This window comes from Hydra viridissima, unplaced genomic scaffold (assembly GCF_058129835.1).
Source record: "Hydra viridissima isolate aposymbiotic clone 2 unplaced genomic scaffold, HvirCarnegie_v1 scaffold_19, whole genome shotgun sequence".
NCBI lineage: Eukaryota > Metazoa > Cnidaria > Hydrozoa > Anthoathecata > Hydridae > Hydra > Hydra viridissima.
In genome coordinates, this window is record NW_028324318.1 from 568,849 (window position 1) to 589,567 (window position 20,719).

Genomic DNA, 20,719 nt, shown 5'->3' on the forward strand with positions numbered 1-20,719 from the left:
TGTCGGAAATGTCGAACTTATTTGCCTCGCTTTTTTTTTTTTCTTGAATTAAAGATTTTTTTTTTCGTGAACGACCTTGTTAAAAATTTTCTTATTTTCGATACCTAAATCGTATTTTGTCTAAAGGTACTATAACTAAAAGAATCTTAAAGTTTGTAAAAAACTATTGGTTTCTGAAGTTGGAAAGAAATATAAAGTATGTATTTTTAATGAGCACTTTTGATAAAACACTTTTAAACAGTCATGTAAAGCTATTTTAACTTATAATGATCTTATCATTTTTATTATTATTGTTGTTACTAATAGTAACAACATATGATTAAAAAAATACATAAGACCATACCTTTAGTTGCATATTCTTGAGCCATCTACAATGATATACAATCTTATTTTTAACCTTTTCTAGATATATCAAAAGAAGTAATCTTATATTCCTATCTATTATCTCATTACTTGGTAAACAATGAATCTTCATGAGAAATATTTAAAACATTTATGTAAAAGGTGAGGCTGGATAATAAAACAGGATAGTCACTATCAATTAAAACCTGTTGTTATCTTTTAACAAGCAACTCTTAGTTTTTACAAGCTGGATATAACCTCAGACAATCAAAAAGTTCATCCTGAATATTTATGTAAATCATGTTATATGGTCTCATACAGATTAGATATAGAATCAAAAAAAGGGTTTGAAGTAGAGAGGAGTGATAAATTCTTCACTTTTTCTGAACACACAGAAACCTGTTACGTATGTAACACACTCACAAGAGTTGGAAGAAATAAAAAAAAGTACATGCGATAAGTATTTATCAACAGTTAAAAGCATTTGCATCAAAAAATGGCTTTAACTGTTACAATGAAAATAAAAAAATTATTTTGAAATGGTTAAAATCAATAGTTATTGCCAATCAAATGGCATGTGGAGACTAATTTATTTAAATCATAAAGTGCCATTATCCATTAATATTAACAAATCTCTTGCAGATCAACTAAATCTTCAATGTGCTAATATCATATTCCCCAACATTTCATGCATAAACATCTGTAAAGGTAATAATGACTTCCACTATCTTTTTTCCTAATCAGAAAAAAATTTTCTGTTTTAAAAACTTCCAAAGTACATCAAATGAGGATGTTGGAATAATTGAAACGAAAGAAGGCAATACAGTTGAAAACTTTAAAGTTGTTAGACATAAAGATTGTTCATTAATATGTTCAGAAATCTGTTGTGATTTACCATCTACCGTACTAACTTGCGTGTAATAGAATCCAGGTTAAAGAATAAAAAGTCAATCATCTATTACCTTTAACTAGCCATTTTTTAACTGTGCGCATTTTCTTACACCAGTTTAGACATTAAGTTCCTCAACATGCGAGTATAAACACACCTTTAGTACCAATGTAACATTTCTTTTCGTGCTTTTTAAAATTCGATTCTCTAAGATAATTATTGTCATTTTGGACAGGTAAATTTAGTTATTAGCCGTTCTTCTGATTTTTTTTTTTTTTTGTTTCTTCTTCTTCAATCGACATCTGAATAATCGACATCTCAGTAAAAAGGAAAAATATTGGTATGAGCTCTAATTCGAAGTCCTCCGATAAAAAGTCCGTTAACACTTCAAGTCTAGCTCAATAAAATCCTCCGCAACTAATTCAATTTCGTTATCAATATTTTCAAGCAAAAAAGAATAATCTTGATTAGCATTGAAATTTTCTGTCATACTCATTTTATGTATCGCTGCTTAGAAAAATATTATCATTATAAATTAGATTATAACTATATATATGGATCATGAAATTATAAATGGAATTTTTTTTGTCATAAGTTTACATAAATGTAAACAAGTCTTTATAAAAGTTTACGAGAATCAATGAAATATTTTAGTTTTTTTAACCAAAAGTTAGTATCGGCAATGACTAATAAACAGTGGCGGCCGGTGACATTAAACTTTGGTGGGGCCAGCAAATATTAACCAAAAAATATCGCAAATTTTTGAACTTAGCGATGTTTTTAAGGTTCTTTTCTTCAAGGGCCAGTTCAATGAGGCCCTGCGGTGCGTTTTTTCGTCCCATCTGAAAGCACTACAAATTCTGCGCGCGCATCAAAAATAATATTACTACAAACAAAATAAATAGGGCCAGTAAAAATCGGCCCAGCCGTTATTGCCAATGAATTAAAATAACGCTACAATACTTTGAATAAATTGCAAATAAACATATTACTTATAAAGTAATATAGTTTAAAATTAGAACTAACTTAGAACTATTTATTTTTATAAAACCTGTCTGCAAATAGTTTAGGCTAATAGTTGCATGTTTAGATATATATAAATACATAATTACATTACCAAATACTTTATCTTAAATAAATAAAAGTGGGGCCGGGCCCCTATGGCCCCTATTGACGAGCCGCCACTGCTAATAAACTAAAGAATATAGGGCGCGCTTACACTTTCTGCCCTCCCCCCCCCCAAAAAAAAAAAAAAAGAAAATTTTTGTGATTAATTCAGATATTCAGCATTTTAGGTTGATTTAAGATCGTATAAAAATATAGGTCTCAAAATCAATTGAAAGTGCTCTAATCTGAAGTTGAAAGTATAGAAATAGACAATAAATCGCTAATGTTCGTCATCTTGAGTTAATTGAGTTGATAAACTCATGGACATAAAAGAGATGGACGTGCAACATTAATTTTTTTTGCGAACCATGCTCGTTGCGCATTGTCACAAATCTTTTGTTTGAATTAATAGAAATTTAATTCTCTGAACTTCGTTTTATATCAGTTTTTAAATAAAAACAATTTAATCATTCGTAAAATGTTCATAAATTCCACTTTTACTTCAAAAGTAAAAAAAAATTTTAAATATAAAAAGGTTGGGTTCTATTTCCATGCACCATTTTTTTTTTAACTCAATATTTTTTACAAAAGTACTCCAAAAGAAATTGTGGAAGTACACAAAAAAGGTAGAAAAAAAAAAAAAAAAAAAAAGAAACGAAAAACGTGCTTTAAGAACAAAGCAAGTCTTTTATCATCAAATTATGAAAACGCAGTTTTTTATACGTAACGTCAACTCATTTTGACTCAACTCATTCACAGAATAACTGAGTATTAATTAGTCTTATAATAACTATTTTTATAAAAATAAATGTAATTTAAAAATCCAAAATACATTTTATAAATATACTGTAAATACTCAAAAACGACTATCAAGCGTCACTTGATTGAATCCGTTGTGAATGCACAAATTGAACCTATGTCAATAAAAGCCTTATTCTTTAGGAAGACTATTATCTAAGCAAATATTATGATAAAGAGAAATGGAGAAATATTACAACATAAAAGTGTAGAATTATGAAGTGAGCAGTAATGGAGAAGTTTAAGAAACAGAAAACTATGAAGAATCCACACTCACCACATCATTGTGTAGTGCAACTTCATCAGCAAATGCAGTACCAACAAATTCACGAAAATAACTGTAAGAACTAGTACAAAAACTCTGTGTCTCTTTAATAACTCTCTTACTCAGATGCAGAAGAAGAACAAAATTATCTACATTTCTGTCATCGCCAATTATACCATTGATATAGACAGCAAATTCATCATAGCTGAGCTTTGTCCCATATTCCCTTAATAGCCCAATAAGTCTTCTTTCCATACTCTACATAAAATGCAAATTTCCTCTAATATGAAAAAATAACAATTAAGTAAGTTAAATTAGCATTAATATTAAAACCTACTTCAATATCTTGCATATGTTTTTTTTGTAACTCATTTCCTATTCTAGCTATCTCTCGAGCAACTTCTTTGATTTGTTCTTCAGTAGGTTCTGAATTAGCTGATTGATGTCCAAAGTCTTTAGTTACGTGAGGATGAGTTGTAATTACCATTGAGCTAACATTGTTAGAGGAACTTGAGCTAGTTTTAAGGGAGGAACCATCATCATTTTGACTGAAAGGAATAGATGAGCGTGGTAAATATAGAGAAAATCCAGTGCTCTGAGTAGAACTTATCATTCCAGAGTCCGATTTTTTTCCACAGTCACATTGTAATCCTGAATAGTTTAATATTTTATAAACCACAAGATAAAAATTGTGTTTGAAACAAGCAAAACAACTTACAAAAACTTTCTACCAAACAAGAGAAAGAAAATCAGTTTAAACAAACTGGACATTGAATAAATCAAATATGACCATAAAATAAAGGCTTTGCATTTTTTGAGGAAATGCTCCAAATAAATAGTTTATATCAGACTGTGTAGAATATAAAAATCCTTTTTATTAACTATTTATAAATTTTGGTTTCTGTTTCAATCCAACCTATCAAGTGTTAATTCCTATTTAACAGCGATGTTTCCTAATTATCAATAAAAAAATTTTCCTTGAATAAAATGAAATAATTTGCTAATTTAATCATTTTAGGACACTTTTTTTTTTATATAGAACTCAGTTGTTTGTTGGGAGAGACATTTAGAATTTTAAACATTATGGTTAAGTCTTGTTTTGGAGAAAAAATAAAGCCAGGTGTTCAAACACATACTAGGAACTTTGAAGATTATTACTGAACACTAGAAGATTTTGAAATCACTATGTCATTAAAAATTTATATTATTTTGAAACATGTAGCTCCTTTTTGTACAAAAGGAGAGAAAGGTTAAGGTAACTACTTAGCTGTGGGGTCTATTCATTATAGCTTTCTCAATAAATCTTGAAAAAGACTCAAGATTTTCAGAATTAACAGAGCTTATATTGAATATTTTTTAAAATGTAATCAGTTTTAAAGAAAAAAATCTTGCAAATGTGGCAAAAGATTCTGGTAGTATATTCATGTTTTAACAATATTTTATATTGCCCTGAGTCAAATCACAAAACGTAAAAATGGTTAAAGAAAACTGTGTGAAAATATAGATAAAAAACTATGTCCACAAATCTATATATATCCATAAATCTATCCATCATTTTACACACACACACACACACACACACACACACACACACACACACACACACACACACACACACACACACACACACACACACACATACATACATACATTTTACTTAGAAAATGAATTTAAAATGTCAAAAAAATGTATACTTTACCTTCATTATACTCTCTTGACTCTCTTTTTTGAGGAGAAGCTCCAAATTCGTTAATTTTTAAGAAATAATCAAACAAATCTTCTGTTTGTTTGTAGCATCTAGCACGCAGATGATTTGAAATAACCATTTTTACTTAAGCAAATTAAATACTTTATCGAATTAAACAAAATAAAAATTAAATAAAACAAACTCTTATGTTTCTCTTGGGAAAATCCCTTCTCTAAAACTATGATTCATCAACAACTTAATAACTTTAAGGTAAATACCCGAGGAATAACATAAAAGACTTACCAGAGACTGCCGATCCGTTACTGTTTATCGGATTGCGCACCGAACTATGTTTGCTGATCTGGGGGCCAATGCTATAAACATAAAAAACGAAGTTTTTTCCGTAAAACACGAAGTTTTTACCGTAAAAAGCGAAGAAAAAAAAAGTCCATTGCTATAAACCAGGGATGGCCAGACTTTTTGGCATGAGAGCCGCATTCAAAAGCTTACGTGAACCGAAGAGCCGCATTAAATAATTCGTTAAGAAAATTTTTCTGCATTCTTTTTTTAAAGATATTTTGCCTTACAAAAAAATTAGAAACTGGTGGCAAGAAAGTGCTGTACACTGTTAAAAAAATATCGCGCTTTCTACGGAAAATTTCCGGCAGCTACGATGACAAAACTTCCCGTTATTTTACGGAAAAACCCATCACATGTAAACGGAAGTTTCTGTAAATAAACGGATATTTCCGTTTAAATACAATGGGTTTTTTCCGTTTATTTCCGTTAAATAACGGGAGGTTTTGTCATCGTAGCTCCCGGAAGTTTTCCGCATATAAACTGAAATTTCCCTTGAAAATCAATGCGTTTTCCCCGTTAAACAACAGAAAGGTTGTGGCAACTCAACTGCCGTATAGTTTTCGTAAATGAAAGGAATGTTGTTCATATGAAAATTTAAAAAGTGAACATTTTAAATGTAAAATAGATTGAATGTTATCGAAAATATTATCTAAAACAAATCATTTTTGATTTACAATAAAATATTAAATTTTCCGTGATTAAATAATCAATTTGTAAATGAACAACTTCAAAAAAAAAAAAAATTAAAATTTTAATAAAGTATTAGCACATAATAATGTAATTATATTACATAATCCTATATACATTTACAGTGGGGTGCAAAAAAAAAGCCACACTCAATTTTTTAATAAAAAAAAAAGCAATAAAAAATGTCTTAAACTCATATAATGAAAGTAATATAAGACAATTTTGATAGAAAGGCTTTTGATATTATTGTATATTACATATAATAAAAAGAAATTAGGATTTGTGAAGTATTTTTCAAGTTTTAGTTGTATTAGTATTTAATTGGCCACACTTTATTTTTTATGACTTCTGCGCATCTAGAAGGCATACTGTCTAAAAGTCTTTTTAATAAGTCATTTGGCAAAGCATTCCATCCAACAAGAAGAGTTTGGAACAGTTCATCTTCATTTGTTGCCCTACATTCTTTCAATTTTTTATCCAATATAGACCATAGGTTTTCAATTGGATTTAAATCAGGAGACTGTGCTGGCCAAGACATAACTGGTATCAATTTAGATTCTAGATATCTCTTATTCAACCGTGCTGTATGTTTGGGATCGTTATCCTGTTGAAAGATGTAGTCACCATTAGGAAAAAATTCTTTTATACTTGGTCCAAGTTGATTAACTAAGATTTTGTGATACAAATGCTGGTCCATGGTGTCTTTCACCCGGTAAAGTTGTCCAACTTTGTGTGCACTAAAACAACCCCACACATTGACCTTTTTGTCATGTTTAATGGTTGCGTTTTATATTTGGGGGTTGAATTTTTCCCCAACTAATTTCCAACAGTGAAGTCGACCATTATAAAACAAGATGAAAGGAGACCCGTCGCTCCAAATAACTTTAGCCTATTGTTCACATGTCCAATCTTTGTGCTCAATGCACCACTTTAATCTTTTTTTGCGATTGATTTCACTAACAAATGGTTTTTTTATTTGCTTTCCAGAAAAAAATTCACCTGATACTTTTATTCGACGAGATATTGTCCACTTTGAGATATTAGTAAGGTTCAAATCTAGTTTTATCTCACTACATGTGATTTTACGATCTTTTTTGACAGTGTTAAGAATGTAAGGATCTTCCTTTTTTGAAGTTTTAGGTTTTCTCCCTGATCCAATAGACCTTTCAGTTGTAGCATTTTGTTTATATTTCTTCACCAATTTGCTAATAGTGAATAGAGTTTTGCCGTTTAAAACGCTTTCCATAGCTTCTATGAGACTCTCCTCGATCAGCAGCTTCAATAATTCGTCCAATTTCTATATCCGTTCGTTGTTTTGTAAAATATTAAATGTGCCCATATTATTCTGTCTTTTTAATGATTTTTGTTATATAAATATGAGTTTATATATATACATACCTCTTCTTTCCTGAATTTTTCACTGCCACATCCAATTTTTTTTGTTTTGCTTGATTATACATTTTATACTTAAAATCAAGAAAAAATGTCAGTGTGGCTTTTTTTTTGCACCCCACTGTACATAAAAATTTATTTTTATCTAATATATATATTGGTTTCCTAAAATATAAATAAATCAACTCAAATGCAAAAAAATATAGTATTTCCTTTCTTATCCATTTCGAATCAACTAAAAATAAAAATGCATAAGTTTTTGAGTAAGGAAACATTTTAATATTTAATAAAGTAATAAATTATAAAAAAAGTTGTTACTGTATATGACTGATTTAGCGAAGGCCAATTTTTTGCCATTGTTGGTGCCAGTTTTAAATTAGATTTAAATTAAAATTAGAAAATTAGATTTTTTTATATTATTAAGTAAATAAAAATCTTTAGAACTTCTTTGAAATCAAATTCTAATAATCAATTACTAAATTTACCTACCAAATAATACAATGATTTTTTGAGCAGAAGATAAATTAAGAAAAAGTTTAAAACTCTATTTTAACTCTAATAACAATTATTTATTCTAATAAATATTTTAACAATCCAAATGTTCTTTTCTAATCTTTAAAAAAAATTTATTTTGATTTGTTATAAAACCATTTAAAAAATAAAAATTAAAATTTTTTATACTAAGTTATTTTACTAATTTTATATTCCATTGTTATATATTATAATATAATAAAAAATGAATATTTTATAATAGAAAATTAATAACTCTAACCCATCTGGTCATTAATAATTGCTAAAAAAAAACTAAATTTATGAAATAACATTTCATTATTCTAAGAATGTTTAAAAATTAACTTTTTCTTGCTTAAGTTAAAAATTGTTACAAAATTAATATCTCTCTTTATTGCTATTATTTTTGCTAAACACAAAATAATTAAAAATAACTAATTTAATATCTCTAGAGTTGATAATACACCAATATATATATATATATATATATATATATATATATATATATATATATATATATATATATATATATATATATATATATATATATATATATATATATATTATAATATTTATATAAATTTTTCAGTAAATAAACGAAGAAGAAGAAGATGCAGTTGTCAACTTTTATAAATATTTCTATTTCTTTTTGAAGCTAAATGTGTACCCAAATATAAGTTTGAAAAATCATCACTTATGGCGGTTTAACATGTTAAATATAACTGCAGTTATTAATAATACAACGGAAACTTCCGTATTTAAAAATTTAGCCGCAGATACGGAAAATTTCCGTACATAATGTATCTGTACATCCCATACATGGATATACGGATACTTTCCGTGCAAGTAACAGAATATTTTTCCGTTTTTTAACGGAAATTTTTAACAGTGTAAAATACTCCATAAAGTTAAACTTAAACTTTTATGAAAAGAAATAAATCTTTCTAAAGAACTTTTTCTAAAAAACATTTTGTGTACAAATTTTATGTTTACAACTAGTTTTTATGTCTAAATTAAAAAAAAAAATTTTTAAAGTCAAAAACTTTACTTTAAATGTAAGCTTTTTTAGAATTTCAAATTATCTTGAGTGTTTCGAAAAACTTATTTCAATCAAGTTAAATAAAAATCTGATTCCCTTTTATTCTCACACAAGAAAAACTAGTTATAGAATTGTTTTAAGAAGCATATTCACGTCATAAGTTTTTAAAAAAGTAACAAAATTACAAATTACAAAATTATGAATTTTCCAATCAGGCACTAAGATTCTGAACTTTACTGGTAAGTTTCTTAAAATCTGGCTTCAAGCTTGTAGTTGCTGTTCTAAGTAATTCTGACAAATGCTCAGTGGTTAGATTTGCACGATACTTTGATTTGACAAATTTCATAGTGGAAAATAAAGATTCACATGTGTATGTTGAACCAAAAATTGAAATAAATTTTATGCTAATCTTTTTCAGTAGGGGATACTTAACCTCAGGCACTATCTTCCAAAATTCCAATAAAGTTAGTGTTTTATGCAGCATCAGAAGATTTTGATCTTCTTGAAGATCTAATAGTTCTGTTTCAAATTGAGGTACTTCTTCAACTATGTTTGATGGAATTGGACAACCATCACCAATAATATCAATTAAAAAAGGATTTATTATAAATCCTATAGATGATTTAAGTGCAATCAAATCTATAAACATTTTTTGAAAGTCTTCTAGTAAATTCTGTAATTTTTCCCTGTATGATTCAATCTTATGGTCATCATACTGAATTGAAGGACTAGAAATAATCATCTTCATTTGAGGAAAATGGTTAAAGGTTTTTAAAGTAAGATCTCTCTGAAAAAGGGTAATTTTTTTTTGAAAACTAAAAATAGTCTGAGCAAGATCAGATATAATTTTTTCTATTCCCTGAAGAGATAAAATCAGACTTTGTAAATGTTGCATTATATCAGTAAAAAACAAAAGATCTTGCAAAAAGTTCATATCATCAAGAATTTCAAAAGTCTTTTTCTTTTCAATCAAAAAAGATTTAATTGGTTCTAATAATTCTACGAACTTATATAAAGCATCACTACTTGAAAGCCACCGTGCAGCACAGTAAAACGATAGGTCATTTGGTTTGTCAGCAAGATCCAATTCATCAATAAAGTTTTTAAACTGTCTGTGATTTTTAGCATTTGATCGAATGTAATTTACAATTTCTGTCACTGATTTTAGAACGATTGAAAAATTTAAATGTTTAGCTACTAAATGTCCTCGAATGAATCAAACAATGAACTGGAATGAACTCTGGATACTTAGGATCACTTTTTAATAAACTAATAAGTCCAACATGTTTGCCAACCATTGCTGGTGCACCATCTGTAGCAACACTAACAAGTTTGTTGTATTAAAAATTAAACATCGGTTTATTTTCTTTTTCAATAAGTGCAAATTTTTCTGTCCAATCTTCATTAAATATTCTTTTCTCGTCATCAATTTTTCTTTTCTTACTGTTGTAGCGAAGTGGATTATTGTTAGTATTTACTTTGTCCATTTCAAAAAAATAAGTTATGCGATTAAGTAAAGTTAATTCGAAAAGAGTCGAAATGAAATTCCAAGAGCCGCATGCGGCTCGCGAGCCACGTTTTGGCCATTCCTGCAATAAACATTCAAAAAATTCCGTTTTTAAGATAAAAACTTCGCTATTAAATCCAATGCTATAAACGAACAAGGAAATCGCCTTTTCAGATAAAAAATGCGTTTTTTTGAAAAAAAAACTTCAGATAGATTTTTTATCTCAATTTTAGATATTTTCTTCGTGATTTTTGGCGGCCATTGTTGGAACAACGTTAGCGCTTCAAAATCATTGAACATTCTTTGTTTGTGTTTTTATGTAGATATTTTATAGATAAAACTGAAAAGGATTTTAGTAATTCCATAATAAACTAATTACTTAAAATATGCATTTAATCGATTATTCAGTTCCTTGTTGTGTCGACAAATATGCCATATAGTACACAAATACACAGCAAAATAATACACAAATACACAACAAAATAAAATGCTGTCTAAAGAACTTAAAATGATACTAGCAATAAAGATCAGAGAAAATAAAGAGGTTCTTCTTGGGAACTTAGTATGCTTTAATTAGTAAACTATTTAAATAAAAATACGTATAATTACATGTATGTATATACATGTAATTATACATATGCTATATATTACATACTTATACTATAACAACACTTGTGTAATATATATATATATATATATATATATATATATATATATATTATATATATATATATATATATATTACACAAGTGTTGTTATAGTATAAGTATATATATATATATATATATATAAATATATATATATATATATATATATATAATATATATATATATATATATATATATATATATATATATATATATATATATATATATATATATATATTTACAAGTGTTGTTATAGTGTAAGTATGTAATATATAGCATATATTAACATAATATAAGTACGTAACCAAATAATCATATATTTCTAACTAAAGATTTTACATTCAAGTTTACACACAAATAGTTCTAAACTAATACGAAGTAAACTACTAATAGTGCTAATAATATTTAGCAAGGGTTATAGTAATGGCAATTTAATCATTATATTCAAAAACAGTAGAATCTGGAGAGATATATTACAATATATAAAATTAACAATGATAAAATGATGTAATCTATAGTATATATCAATTTTATATATGTAATATATATATATATATATATATATATATATATATATATATATATATATATATATATATATATATATATAATATATATATTTTCAATAGTTTTATTAACTTAATACACTAACATTGAAGATAGCTTCTCCTACACTGTGTATAATGCGATAAATTGTGTTGAAAGAGATTCCATGACAGTCTCTGAGAACATGAAAAAAGACATTTGTGCCAATAAAATGAAGAAATATCATTATCTGGAAACGTACTGAAATGCTTTTATTTCGCTTTGTATAATGTTGCAAATCATCTTTAAGCCTAGTTTCTAAAAATCTTATAAAATTCTTGGGACTCGATACTGCTCTCGAAAAACGTTGTCAGAAACATCTTCGTTAAAAAAGCGGCCATTTAAACTAAAATGAAATTGAAGAACAAAACAAAAATATAATTTCTGCGCCTATTTAATTTGATTTCTGATTTTATTCGATAAAAAATCATTAAAAAAACATCAAAATTTAGTAATTTTAAGTGATGTTTTAAACACGAACCTCTCGGGGCAATCGGTGGAGAAGCTCATTTTCTGCAACTTCGAAATCTAAGTCTTCATCCGAAAAAATTAAATCATGTTCCTATTTTAATTTTACACAGTTTTTTTAAACACCAAATACTAGAATGTAAAAATATTCATAAAAATAGAATAGACAGCACCGCCTACTTAAAACTAATAAAATTTATTAGGTAGGTCTACTTAATAAAAATTAAAAAGAAATTGTTGTTTTCAATGACGTATTACGAATAAAAAAAGTTCGTGAATTTTAGTGAGGTATACGTTGTATGCTTTATAGCAATGGCCGAAAAAAATACAAACAGCGATAAATTCTTCGAGTTTACGAACTTTTTTTCGTAAAAAAAATTTACGTGAAAAATTGCGTTTTTACGAAAGATTTTTTTTCTCGAAAAAAACTTCGAATTGTTTATAGCATTGGCCCCTGTTCAAATTAGTTAGGGATTGATTTGATCCGAAAACAATGTTTCGGAAAATAATTTGTTAACATTTTTTCGGATTATAATTTGGTCCGTTATTTTCGGATCGGATTTCAGTCCGAAAAATTTTTTTCACGAATTAGAATCCGAACCGATATTATTTTTGCGGATTAAAACGGATATTTAGAATAAGGAATGCTTTTGAAATAAGATTGGTTTTTATTTTTTTATAATATTCAAAGATATAACAAAATGTTTTACATGTTCAGAAATGAAAAAAGATGTCAAATCACACTGAAAGTTAATCATTTTACAAATTCATTTCCTGGCCACACATTGTCTTAAATTTTGCTAAATTGCTTTGTGTTTTCTTTGATTTATACCAACATTTCAACCTTTGAGATTGAAAGATTGGTTCTTCTAGAGCTGTATGTATTCCCTGCTGTTGAGAAAGCCCTTTCAGATGTTGATGATGCGGCAGGTATACAGAGGTTTTTTCTAGCCAGCATTGACATTATTGTGTAAATGTACTGGTTTTGTTTCCAGAATTCCATTACATTTATTTTTTCTAGTACTGGTTTTGCATTCAAATACCCCTTAATTTCTGCTGAAATGGCTTTTTTGGTGCTTGTTTCAACTCCAGCATCAATATAACCTGAACCAAACACTTTCTTCCTCAGTTGTTGAGTGAAATCAAAGTTGTCATCATCCTCATCGTCCAAGATTGAAGGGAAAGGAGTGCTTTAGCTAGCCAAAATTTCTTTCTTTGACAGTTTTTCTATAGTTTTCGTTCCTAAAATTTTGACAACTTCAATTTTTTCCCCCTAATCCACAAAGCACATCCCCTTGCTGTTAGGATCTAAAAAAAAGAGCAATATAGAATTCAATACTCATCAGCTCCCCTTCGAATCTTTTGTTAAAATCTTCATTGAAGTAGTGAGCAAGCTCTGATGACACCTCGGTTTTTGGCTTGATCATCTCCCTTGCAAAACTCCCTCTGATGTTGTATTGGCAATTAATAACGGAGCAGATGCTAACATTCTTTTCGCTGCTGCATTTCTCGAAGAATTCTTAGAAGCCTTTCAGAAGCAGGATGATAAATTGAATAGATTCCACTTCATCTTCTGTTGGTAAAAGATCTGTCAATTTACAACCTCCAGAAACAGTAGGGTTCGGATTCTTTAAAGAATGCATCGCTGGAAGAAGATCCACCACAGACTCCATTTGAAAGAGGTCAGAGTTCCATAAATAACTTCAGAACGAAGTTGGGGCATCTCTGCACTAACTTCGTTCTGGAGTTATTTTATGAGTTACCATAATGACTGCAACCAACGGTCAAGTCATATTATGCTATATGTCAACAGCAGTTCTTATTTGATTGATGTCAATGTTTTCCCATTGTGGTTTGTTAGCCTGTTTCTTCCTTGCCGTATCTGAGTGTTGGAAGTGCCACGAGTTCCACTTGGTCCAGGTGTGGCGATGCTAGTGTATCTTTCTGTGTCTGTGGACATCTCCTCTTCTTTCCTCTTTCTTGTGCTTCTTCAAAATCTGAGTTTTCAGAGGCAAGCTCTTCAAAAATGTCTGGAATTGTTGATTTTGTCTCTCCTTTCTTATTGTCTCTCCTTTCTTATTGTCTCTCCTTTCTTATTGTTTATATTAATTTAAATTTATTCTTTTCAAATTGTTCCACAATGTTTGCCTAAATAAAACGTAAATGTTTTTGATGAATGCAAACAGTTTCCGAAAAATAGCTATTTAAAAGTTATTTGAAATTTTTCCTTAATATTTGTCAAAATAAAAAGTAATATTTTTTAGGCATGCAAAAAACTTTCATTTAAAAAAACTAATTATTTAAAGGCTATTTGCCTTCATTGTTGAAATGAAAGTAACAATTTTTCAAACTAGCTTTTATCGCTATATTTAATTTTATTTCTATTTCTATTTATATTTAAGTAGAAGAAATTAAACAATATAAATTTTATCGGACCAATTCACTAATTGTAGCAAACCACTTAGCGAATTAATTCGCAAAGGGATTCGATCCGCAAAAAGAAAAAAAAAAAATTTCGATCCGCAAAAATTCAATTTGAAAAATTCTTAACTTTTAAATCAAAATAATATAATTATGGCTTACCGTAATAGTAGACTTGTTGATTTGTTGAACGAATTGTTGTAGGTAAAGATTTCCAAATAGTACTGAAAATAAAATTGAAATCTACAATTTAAATGACGCGCACATAATAAAAATGTAATTTTTTGGACCGCACAATTCAATGGCGCGAACGGAATGCGATTGAGATATAATTCGCTAAACGAATTTAAGTTAAATTGATTCGTAAAAATATTTCGGATTAATAAACCGAGCATCAAACAGAATCCGCAAAATAAGAACTTGCTATTAGTTCGTAAATTAATTTTCGGATTATGGTTTATAAAATATTTAACGAACGGACTATTATTATCCGCAAAATAATTCGGATGGAATTTTTGCGGATTTTACGAACCAAATCGCCGGTGCGAAAAACTATTTACTCATTACATTACATTATCTCTTCCTTGTTTTAACCAAAAATTGTAAAAAAAATGCGGATTTAAATATCCTTTTGTAAACAAAAGAAATGTTATTGTTTTTATTTTCCTGCATGTATTTTCCTAAAACTATTGTTTATGTCCTAAAGTTATTGTTAACATAACAATAGCATTTTTTTGAAGATCGTGCAACTGACTCGACTTTGAAACTGCAATTCTATAATCAGATTCAGAAATTATCTAACAACCTGATGTAAACAACAAAATTTATTTGGAACGAAGAATTTAAATTTGTAGTTAAGAATTACTTTAAAATTAATTCTTCGTAATAAGTGGTATTTGAGGTAATAAGTGTGTTTGAACTTGCATACCGTTTAAACGGTATAGAGCTCATTTAGCGCGCAACTATTTTTTTCTAATTTGAAATTTTGGATTTCTTGATCCAAAATACATTAGTAAGTTTTCCACTTATATTACTTGTATCGTATTTTCTACTTACAAATACTCTGGCTAATTGAGTCATCAAAATTTACTTTGATTATCTCGTCGTCTTGACCTTATTTAGGTAAATCAATGATTTTAGAAAAATGCATTTTCTAAAGAAATGATATCTGCAGGATGACTTTTTTATTTTCCCTTTTCACACTCGTATAAGGTGTCATAAAGATGTTGGGTAAAGGCGGGTAATTTCGAGGTATTAAGGTCATAACAACAAATCAATGCGAATAAATCATCCAAACCAATGTTCGGTAGAATACGTCTTTAATAATCAACTTAGAAACTTTCTAATTGCTACTAATATTATTTGATACCCAAAATGCCGAAATCAGCGATCTAGAGTGTTAATTTCGACAATATGGTAAGGCATATTCTGGACCTTTAAGGAAACTAAAACTACTTCACTAAAAATTAACTTATAATGATAAACTTTAAAAAAAAATTGACATATATCAGATAAAGTAACCGTCCGTTACGATGAGTTTATCAAATCCCTTAGGCGTACTGTGGGCGTTGAGCGCGCATTGCTTAAAAATCTGCAAACCTCTTCCTATATAAAATTCAAGATCAACTCTTCGCAGAGATCTCTGTTTATATAAGCTTTTAAGTAAAAACAGTTTAATGATTCGTTATATGTTCATAAATTTTACTTTTACTTCAAAAGTAAAATTTATGAACATTTTACGACTACAAATTCAAGATTAATGACTTCAACTTCAAGTTCTTTACAAAATTTTAAAGTAATTGTAAAAAAAAAAAGCATTTTAAAATACATTATAAAAAAGTTACATGCAATCAAATGTAAATAAAATTTACTTATATAATTAGTTTTCCTAAGTAGACATGTGTTATTTTATAGCTAAAATGAAATGGCTATTAAAAGTAAATTACATAAAATTACTTTTGATTACTTAAGTTTACATTTTAAATAACTTTTAGTTACAATTAAAAGTAATCTATACTTAAAAAGTAAGTAAATTTACTTTTGGTCAACATTTTCTCTGAAAGGATATTGTATGAGAGAGTAAAATGCAGTGAAACAAAACTTGCAGTAAAGCATAGTTAATTTAATTTGGGGCAACAACTGGTCTGAACGGATTTAGACTTTTTTTTCCCTGTGCACCTTTAAAATATCAATAACCGACTCCGATCCATGATTATATTGGGAATTAAAACCATTCCTAGCGCCGGAACAATTTCGCATTTTCTTTAAAACCATTGTTAGACTCTGGTTAATTTCAATTCCTAACCAACATGGAAATATTTTACTAGTCTTAGGCTGGAACAGTTATCTTTTTGAAAATTTTCAATGACGGAACGTATGGAATTCAGACGGTATCAAGAAAAATATCCTCCTAAAAAATGCCTCCCATGAAAAAATGCTTAAATAGTTTTTTTTTATATACTTAGATACGCTTTACTGTCATTTTATCTTTGTATCAGCTTTTTTCCTGATACCGCTTTTAATGTGTAAATTTTTAAATTTATTTGTTGCTTTTTTATTTTTGTTTTATCGACAAATTTTTTTGGAATTTGTGCAGCGGAGTGTACATATACATCGACTGATTGTTAGGGAGAATGTGCACGAAATAGTACACACAACAACTGACGGTTAGGAGTTGGGGGAGGCAATCTTTTAATTTAAACAAAAGTTTGATTTTTTTTTTTCTTTTACTTTTATTTTTGGGAGAGGGGGGATTTTTTCCAGGGGAGATATTTGGGTGGGGTTCTCGGGTTTCTTTCTTAAACCAATTTAGAAATAGCCTAAACATAGTAGTAAGGAGAAAACGCATTTACCCTGGGAGACACCCGTTTAGGAAGAAGAGATTCTTTGAAAGGCAAATTTATAAGTAGTTTTTTTTAAGGTTTTATGTATAAACGTTTTCATTATTTAAAAATTAAGGAGGGACACTAAATATAGTAAGGGCATATAAAAACAGATTATAATAAGGCCATTAAAACTGGCCAGCATTTTAGCTTTCTAGCTACATAAATAAATTTTTTGGAGAGATAACTATTATCATATCGACAAAATTATAGTAAACAAGTGTTTACAAACGTTGACCTCGAAGGTCAACGTTTGTAAACACTTGTTTGCAAAATGACCAAAATCATCCGAGAAGTGGTTAGTTATAAAATATTATTTGTTTTTAAATTTAAATATATTTAAACTTATGTAAATAATTTTTTAAAGCACTTTTGTAAAAAGATTTGCATATTGACAAATATTATTACTCATTTTCATTTTTAGAAGAGACAGATTCAGATGTTCGATTCGAACTTCAAGATTCACCTGAACAGTCTGTGAAACACAAAAATGGATTCGCTAAACTTGCAACATTGTGCGGTGTCAATCTATGCATACAAAAAACACAATCAAAGCGAAATATCAAAGAAGAGTTGTCTTTTTTCAATTACGCTTTAAAGCAAAAAAATTGGAAATTTGATGAATTTTGGTACAAATATGAAAAAGATATTCCAATGTTAGCCTCTAAAGCAAGAGTGGTTTGTACTTCGCCTGCTAGTTTGGTAGGGCCAGAATCCTCATTCAGTGTTGCTAACTTTATTCATCGAAAAGAAAGATGTAACATGGGCTCAAGAAACTTACGTTACTTAATGCTCCTTAAAGAAAAGATATGATTAAACTTACTTTAAAATTTGATATTTAATGTAACTCAGAATGGAAGTAATTCGCTTATATAGTTTGTATTTTATATTTTTCATAATTTTTATATTTCACTTATGTAATTTGTATTTTATATTTTTATATTATGATGATGTGGAAGAAGTTTTATACATTTTATTATGAAATATGTTTTTTATAAATGCCAATGCGGGGTTCGGCGATTTGACAAACCAAAAAAATTGTGCGATTACTTTAACACATTATAGCGTTTGTTTTAACTATCAGTTGTTGTTTTTTTTTTTTTAATATATTATTTATGTAGTTCCTAAACATTTTAGCATTTGCAAACAGGGCCGTGGCTAGGCTCCCCAACACCCCAGCGATTTATGGGGCTGTTTTTTTATTATAAGGAGCATTTTTTTAAAGTTGTACCTAATAAGGGATATTTTTTGAAGATTTATTCGGCCATAATACTACGGGTTTATAAAATATGTTTCAAATGGGACTTAACGATATGGTTAATTGCTGCCTTTTCTTGCTTCAGCGATTAATTTCGTTTATATAATTGTACATTTTATTATATTCTTAATCAAAAGCAATCAAATCTTATTTGGCTTTTAATTTGCTTTAAAAGTGTCAAAATTTTAATTGTAATTTGTTTTAAAACACTGACTAGTTTTTTGTTTTTGATTCATACTTTTCATACAGTTAGACAAAATTGGTCTGCATTTTACAATAATTTTTTAAATTTCGAATTAATATTCAGCGTGGTTCTTGTTAATAGCGTTAAAGTGGTTGTTGTTATTCATTGTAATAGATAACAACAACCACGATGACCAAAATGAAAATTATTTGGGTGCATAAACCTTTACTAGAAAGTCTATCGGCCTCCGATGCCCCTGACGGAAATGGTTTTTAATCAAATAATTTATACTTGATTTATAATTTTTGCAAAACTTTTTGAAAGGTCCATGTCCCACTCTAAACATATTTGATAATGCGTCAAACGAATTATGAAATATGTTTAGGGACGTTAGAGTTGATTAACGGCTTTAATTGAATTTTTTCAATAACTAAAGTTTTCACAAAGACGGAATATTTTATTTCCTAAATAGAATATATTTTTTGCGACAGATTTGCTTACTGTCATTATGAGGTTTTCTCTCTCCGCATAAAAATATACTTTTTGAAAAAATGTTTTTTTGCAACCGCCAGTGGTTTTCACCTTTTGGTACGCTGTTTTTCTTACCAATCAGTATGTTAAAACAACATAAAATGACTTTGTTACTTGATAAAAGTAAATAAAATAACTTACTTTTTACTTACGTACTAAGTAAAGTATAGTATTTCAATGATAAAGATTTACATTTACTTGTAATGGTAACTAGTTTTTTTTTCAAATAGTTTTTGTGTAAGTTGCCTATATTAATTTTTGTTACTTTAACGCATAAAAGTAATTTCATATTACGTAGCTGTATTCTCTTACTTTTTAAAGTAAATATGACTTTTTTAAAATCTTATATTTACGTAAGATCACATTCAAAAATAGTTTACTTTTACATGTAAAAAGTAAATTACATTTCGATACAAACTATTTGTATAAGTATAAATCTAAATTACTTTTTAAAGTAAATTACTTTCACGCGGCTTACTTTTAAAAGTAATTTACAAAAAGTAATTAACTCTTTTATGTAAACTACTTTTACTTGCAATAAAAAAATAACGCATTTTTAATAAGTTTTTAATAAGTTACGCATTTTTAAAATTAACTTTATGTAAGTAATTTTTTATGTAATATAATGTTATTTTTTAAAAAATGAATTACTTTAAAATGTAAATATATTTCATAATTTAATCTAAGTTATGTAAAGTAATTTTTTTTTTAAAGTAATTTTTTTTTTACATCAAAATAAGTAAAAGTGCCATCCCTAGTAATGAGCTTTATTTTAAGTTGAACTTGTATGTAGCAGTACTAGTACTCTTATACTCTTCCCTTCTTTACTGAACTCCTACTCTATTCCTTAAGTTTAGAAAAAATCATAATCAACGGGAAACAACCTATGTTCAGGTTCAAAGACATCGATGTAAAATAATGTAAAGTGATAACTGGTTTGGTATATCTCTGCCCTTCTTAAAAAATCCAATTCCTTAAATGTGAAAAAATTGTTTGCATATTATTGATTATCTAATCTAAAATAATCCTAGCATGCTACCCTTGTAAAGAATATTTATTTTATTCCAGCTCAACAATCCTGGAGATAGGTCTCCGCTTCATTTTTAATGCGGCTGTATCATCATCATCATCATCATCATCATCATCATCATCATCATCAT

At 28.1% G+C, this 20,719-nt stretch overlaps 2 protein-coding genes and 1 pseudogene across 2 annotated transcripts; all 3 read right to left on the reverse strand.

Annotated features, from left to right (window-relative positions):
- Positions 1 to 2,879: 2,879 nt before the first annotated feature.
- LOC149876527 (uncharacterized) lies at positions 2,880 to 5,484 on the reverse strand. The gene is made up of 5 exons (XM_090075223.1): positions 5,392 to 5,484; positions 5,101 to 5,232; positions 3,739 to 4,052; positions 3,414 to 3,659; positions 2,880 to 3,252 (listed from the first exon to the last, which is right to left on the reverse strand). The coding sequence occupies exons 2-5, from the start codon at positions 5,225 to 5,227 to the stop codon at positions 3,208 to 3,210; spliced, it is 732 nt and encodes a 243-aa protein (XP_089931349.1). The 5' UTR covers positions 5,228 to 5,232; positions 5,392 to 5,484; the 3' UTR covers positions 2,880 to 3,207.
- Positions 5,485 to 6,056: 572 nt separating this feature from the next.
- On the reverse strand, positions 6,057 to 7,460 carry LOC149876528 (uncharacterized; annotated as a pseudogene).
- Positions 7,461 to 9,287: 1,827 nt separating this feature from the next.
- On the reverse strand, positions 9,288 to 10,563 carry LOC149876529 (general transcription factor II-I repeat domain-containing protein 2B-like). Its single transcript, XM_090075263.1, has 3 exons — positions 10,521 to 10,563; positions 10,299 to 10,388; positions 9,288 to 10,234 (listed from the first exon to the last, which is right to left on the reverse strand). Exons 1-3 carry the CDS (start codon positions 10,561 to 10,563, stop codon positions 9,288 to 9,290), a joined length of 1,080 nt encoding a protein of 359 aa, XP_089931389.1.
- Between the last annotated feature and the right edge of the window lie 10,156 nt (positions 10,564 to 20,719).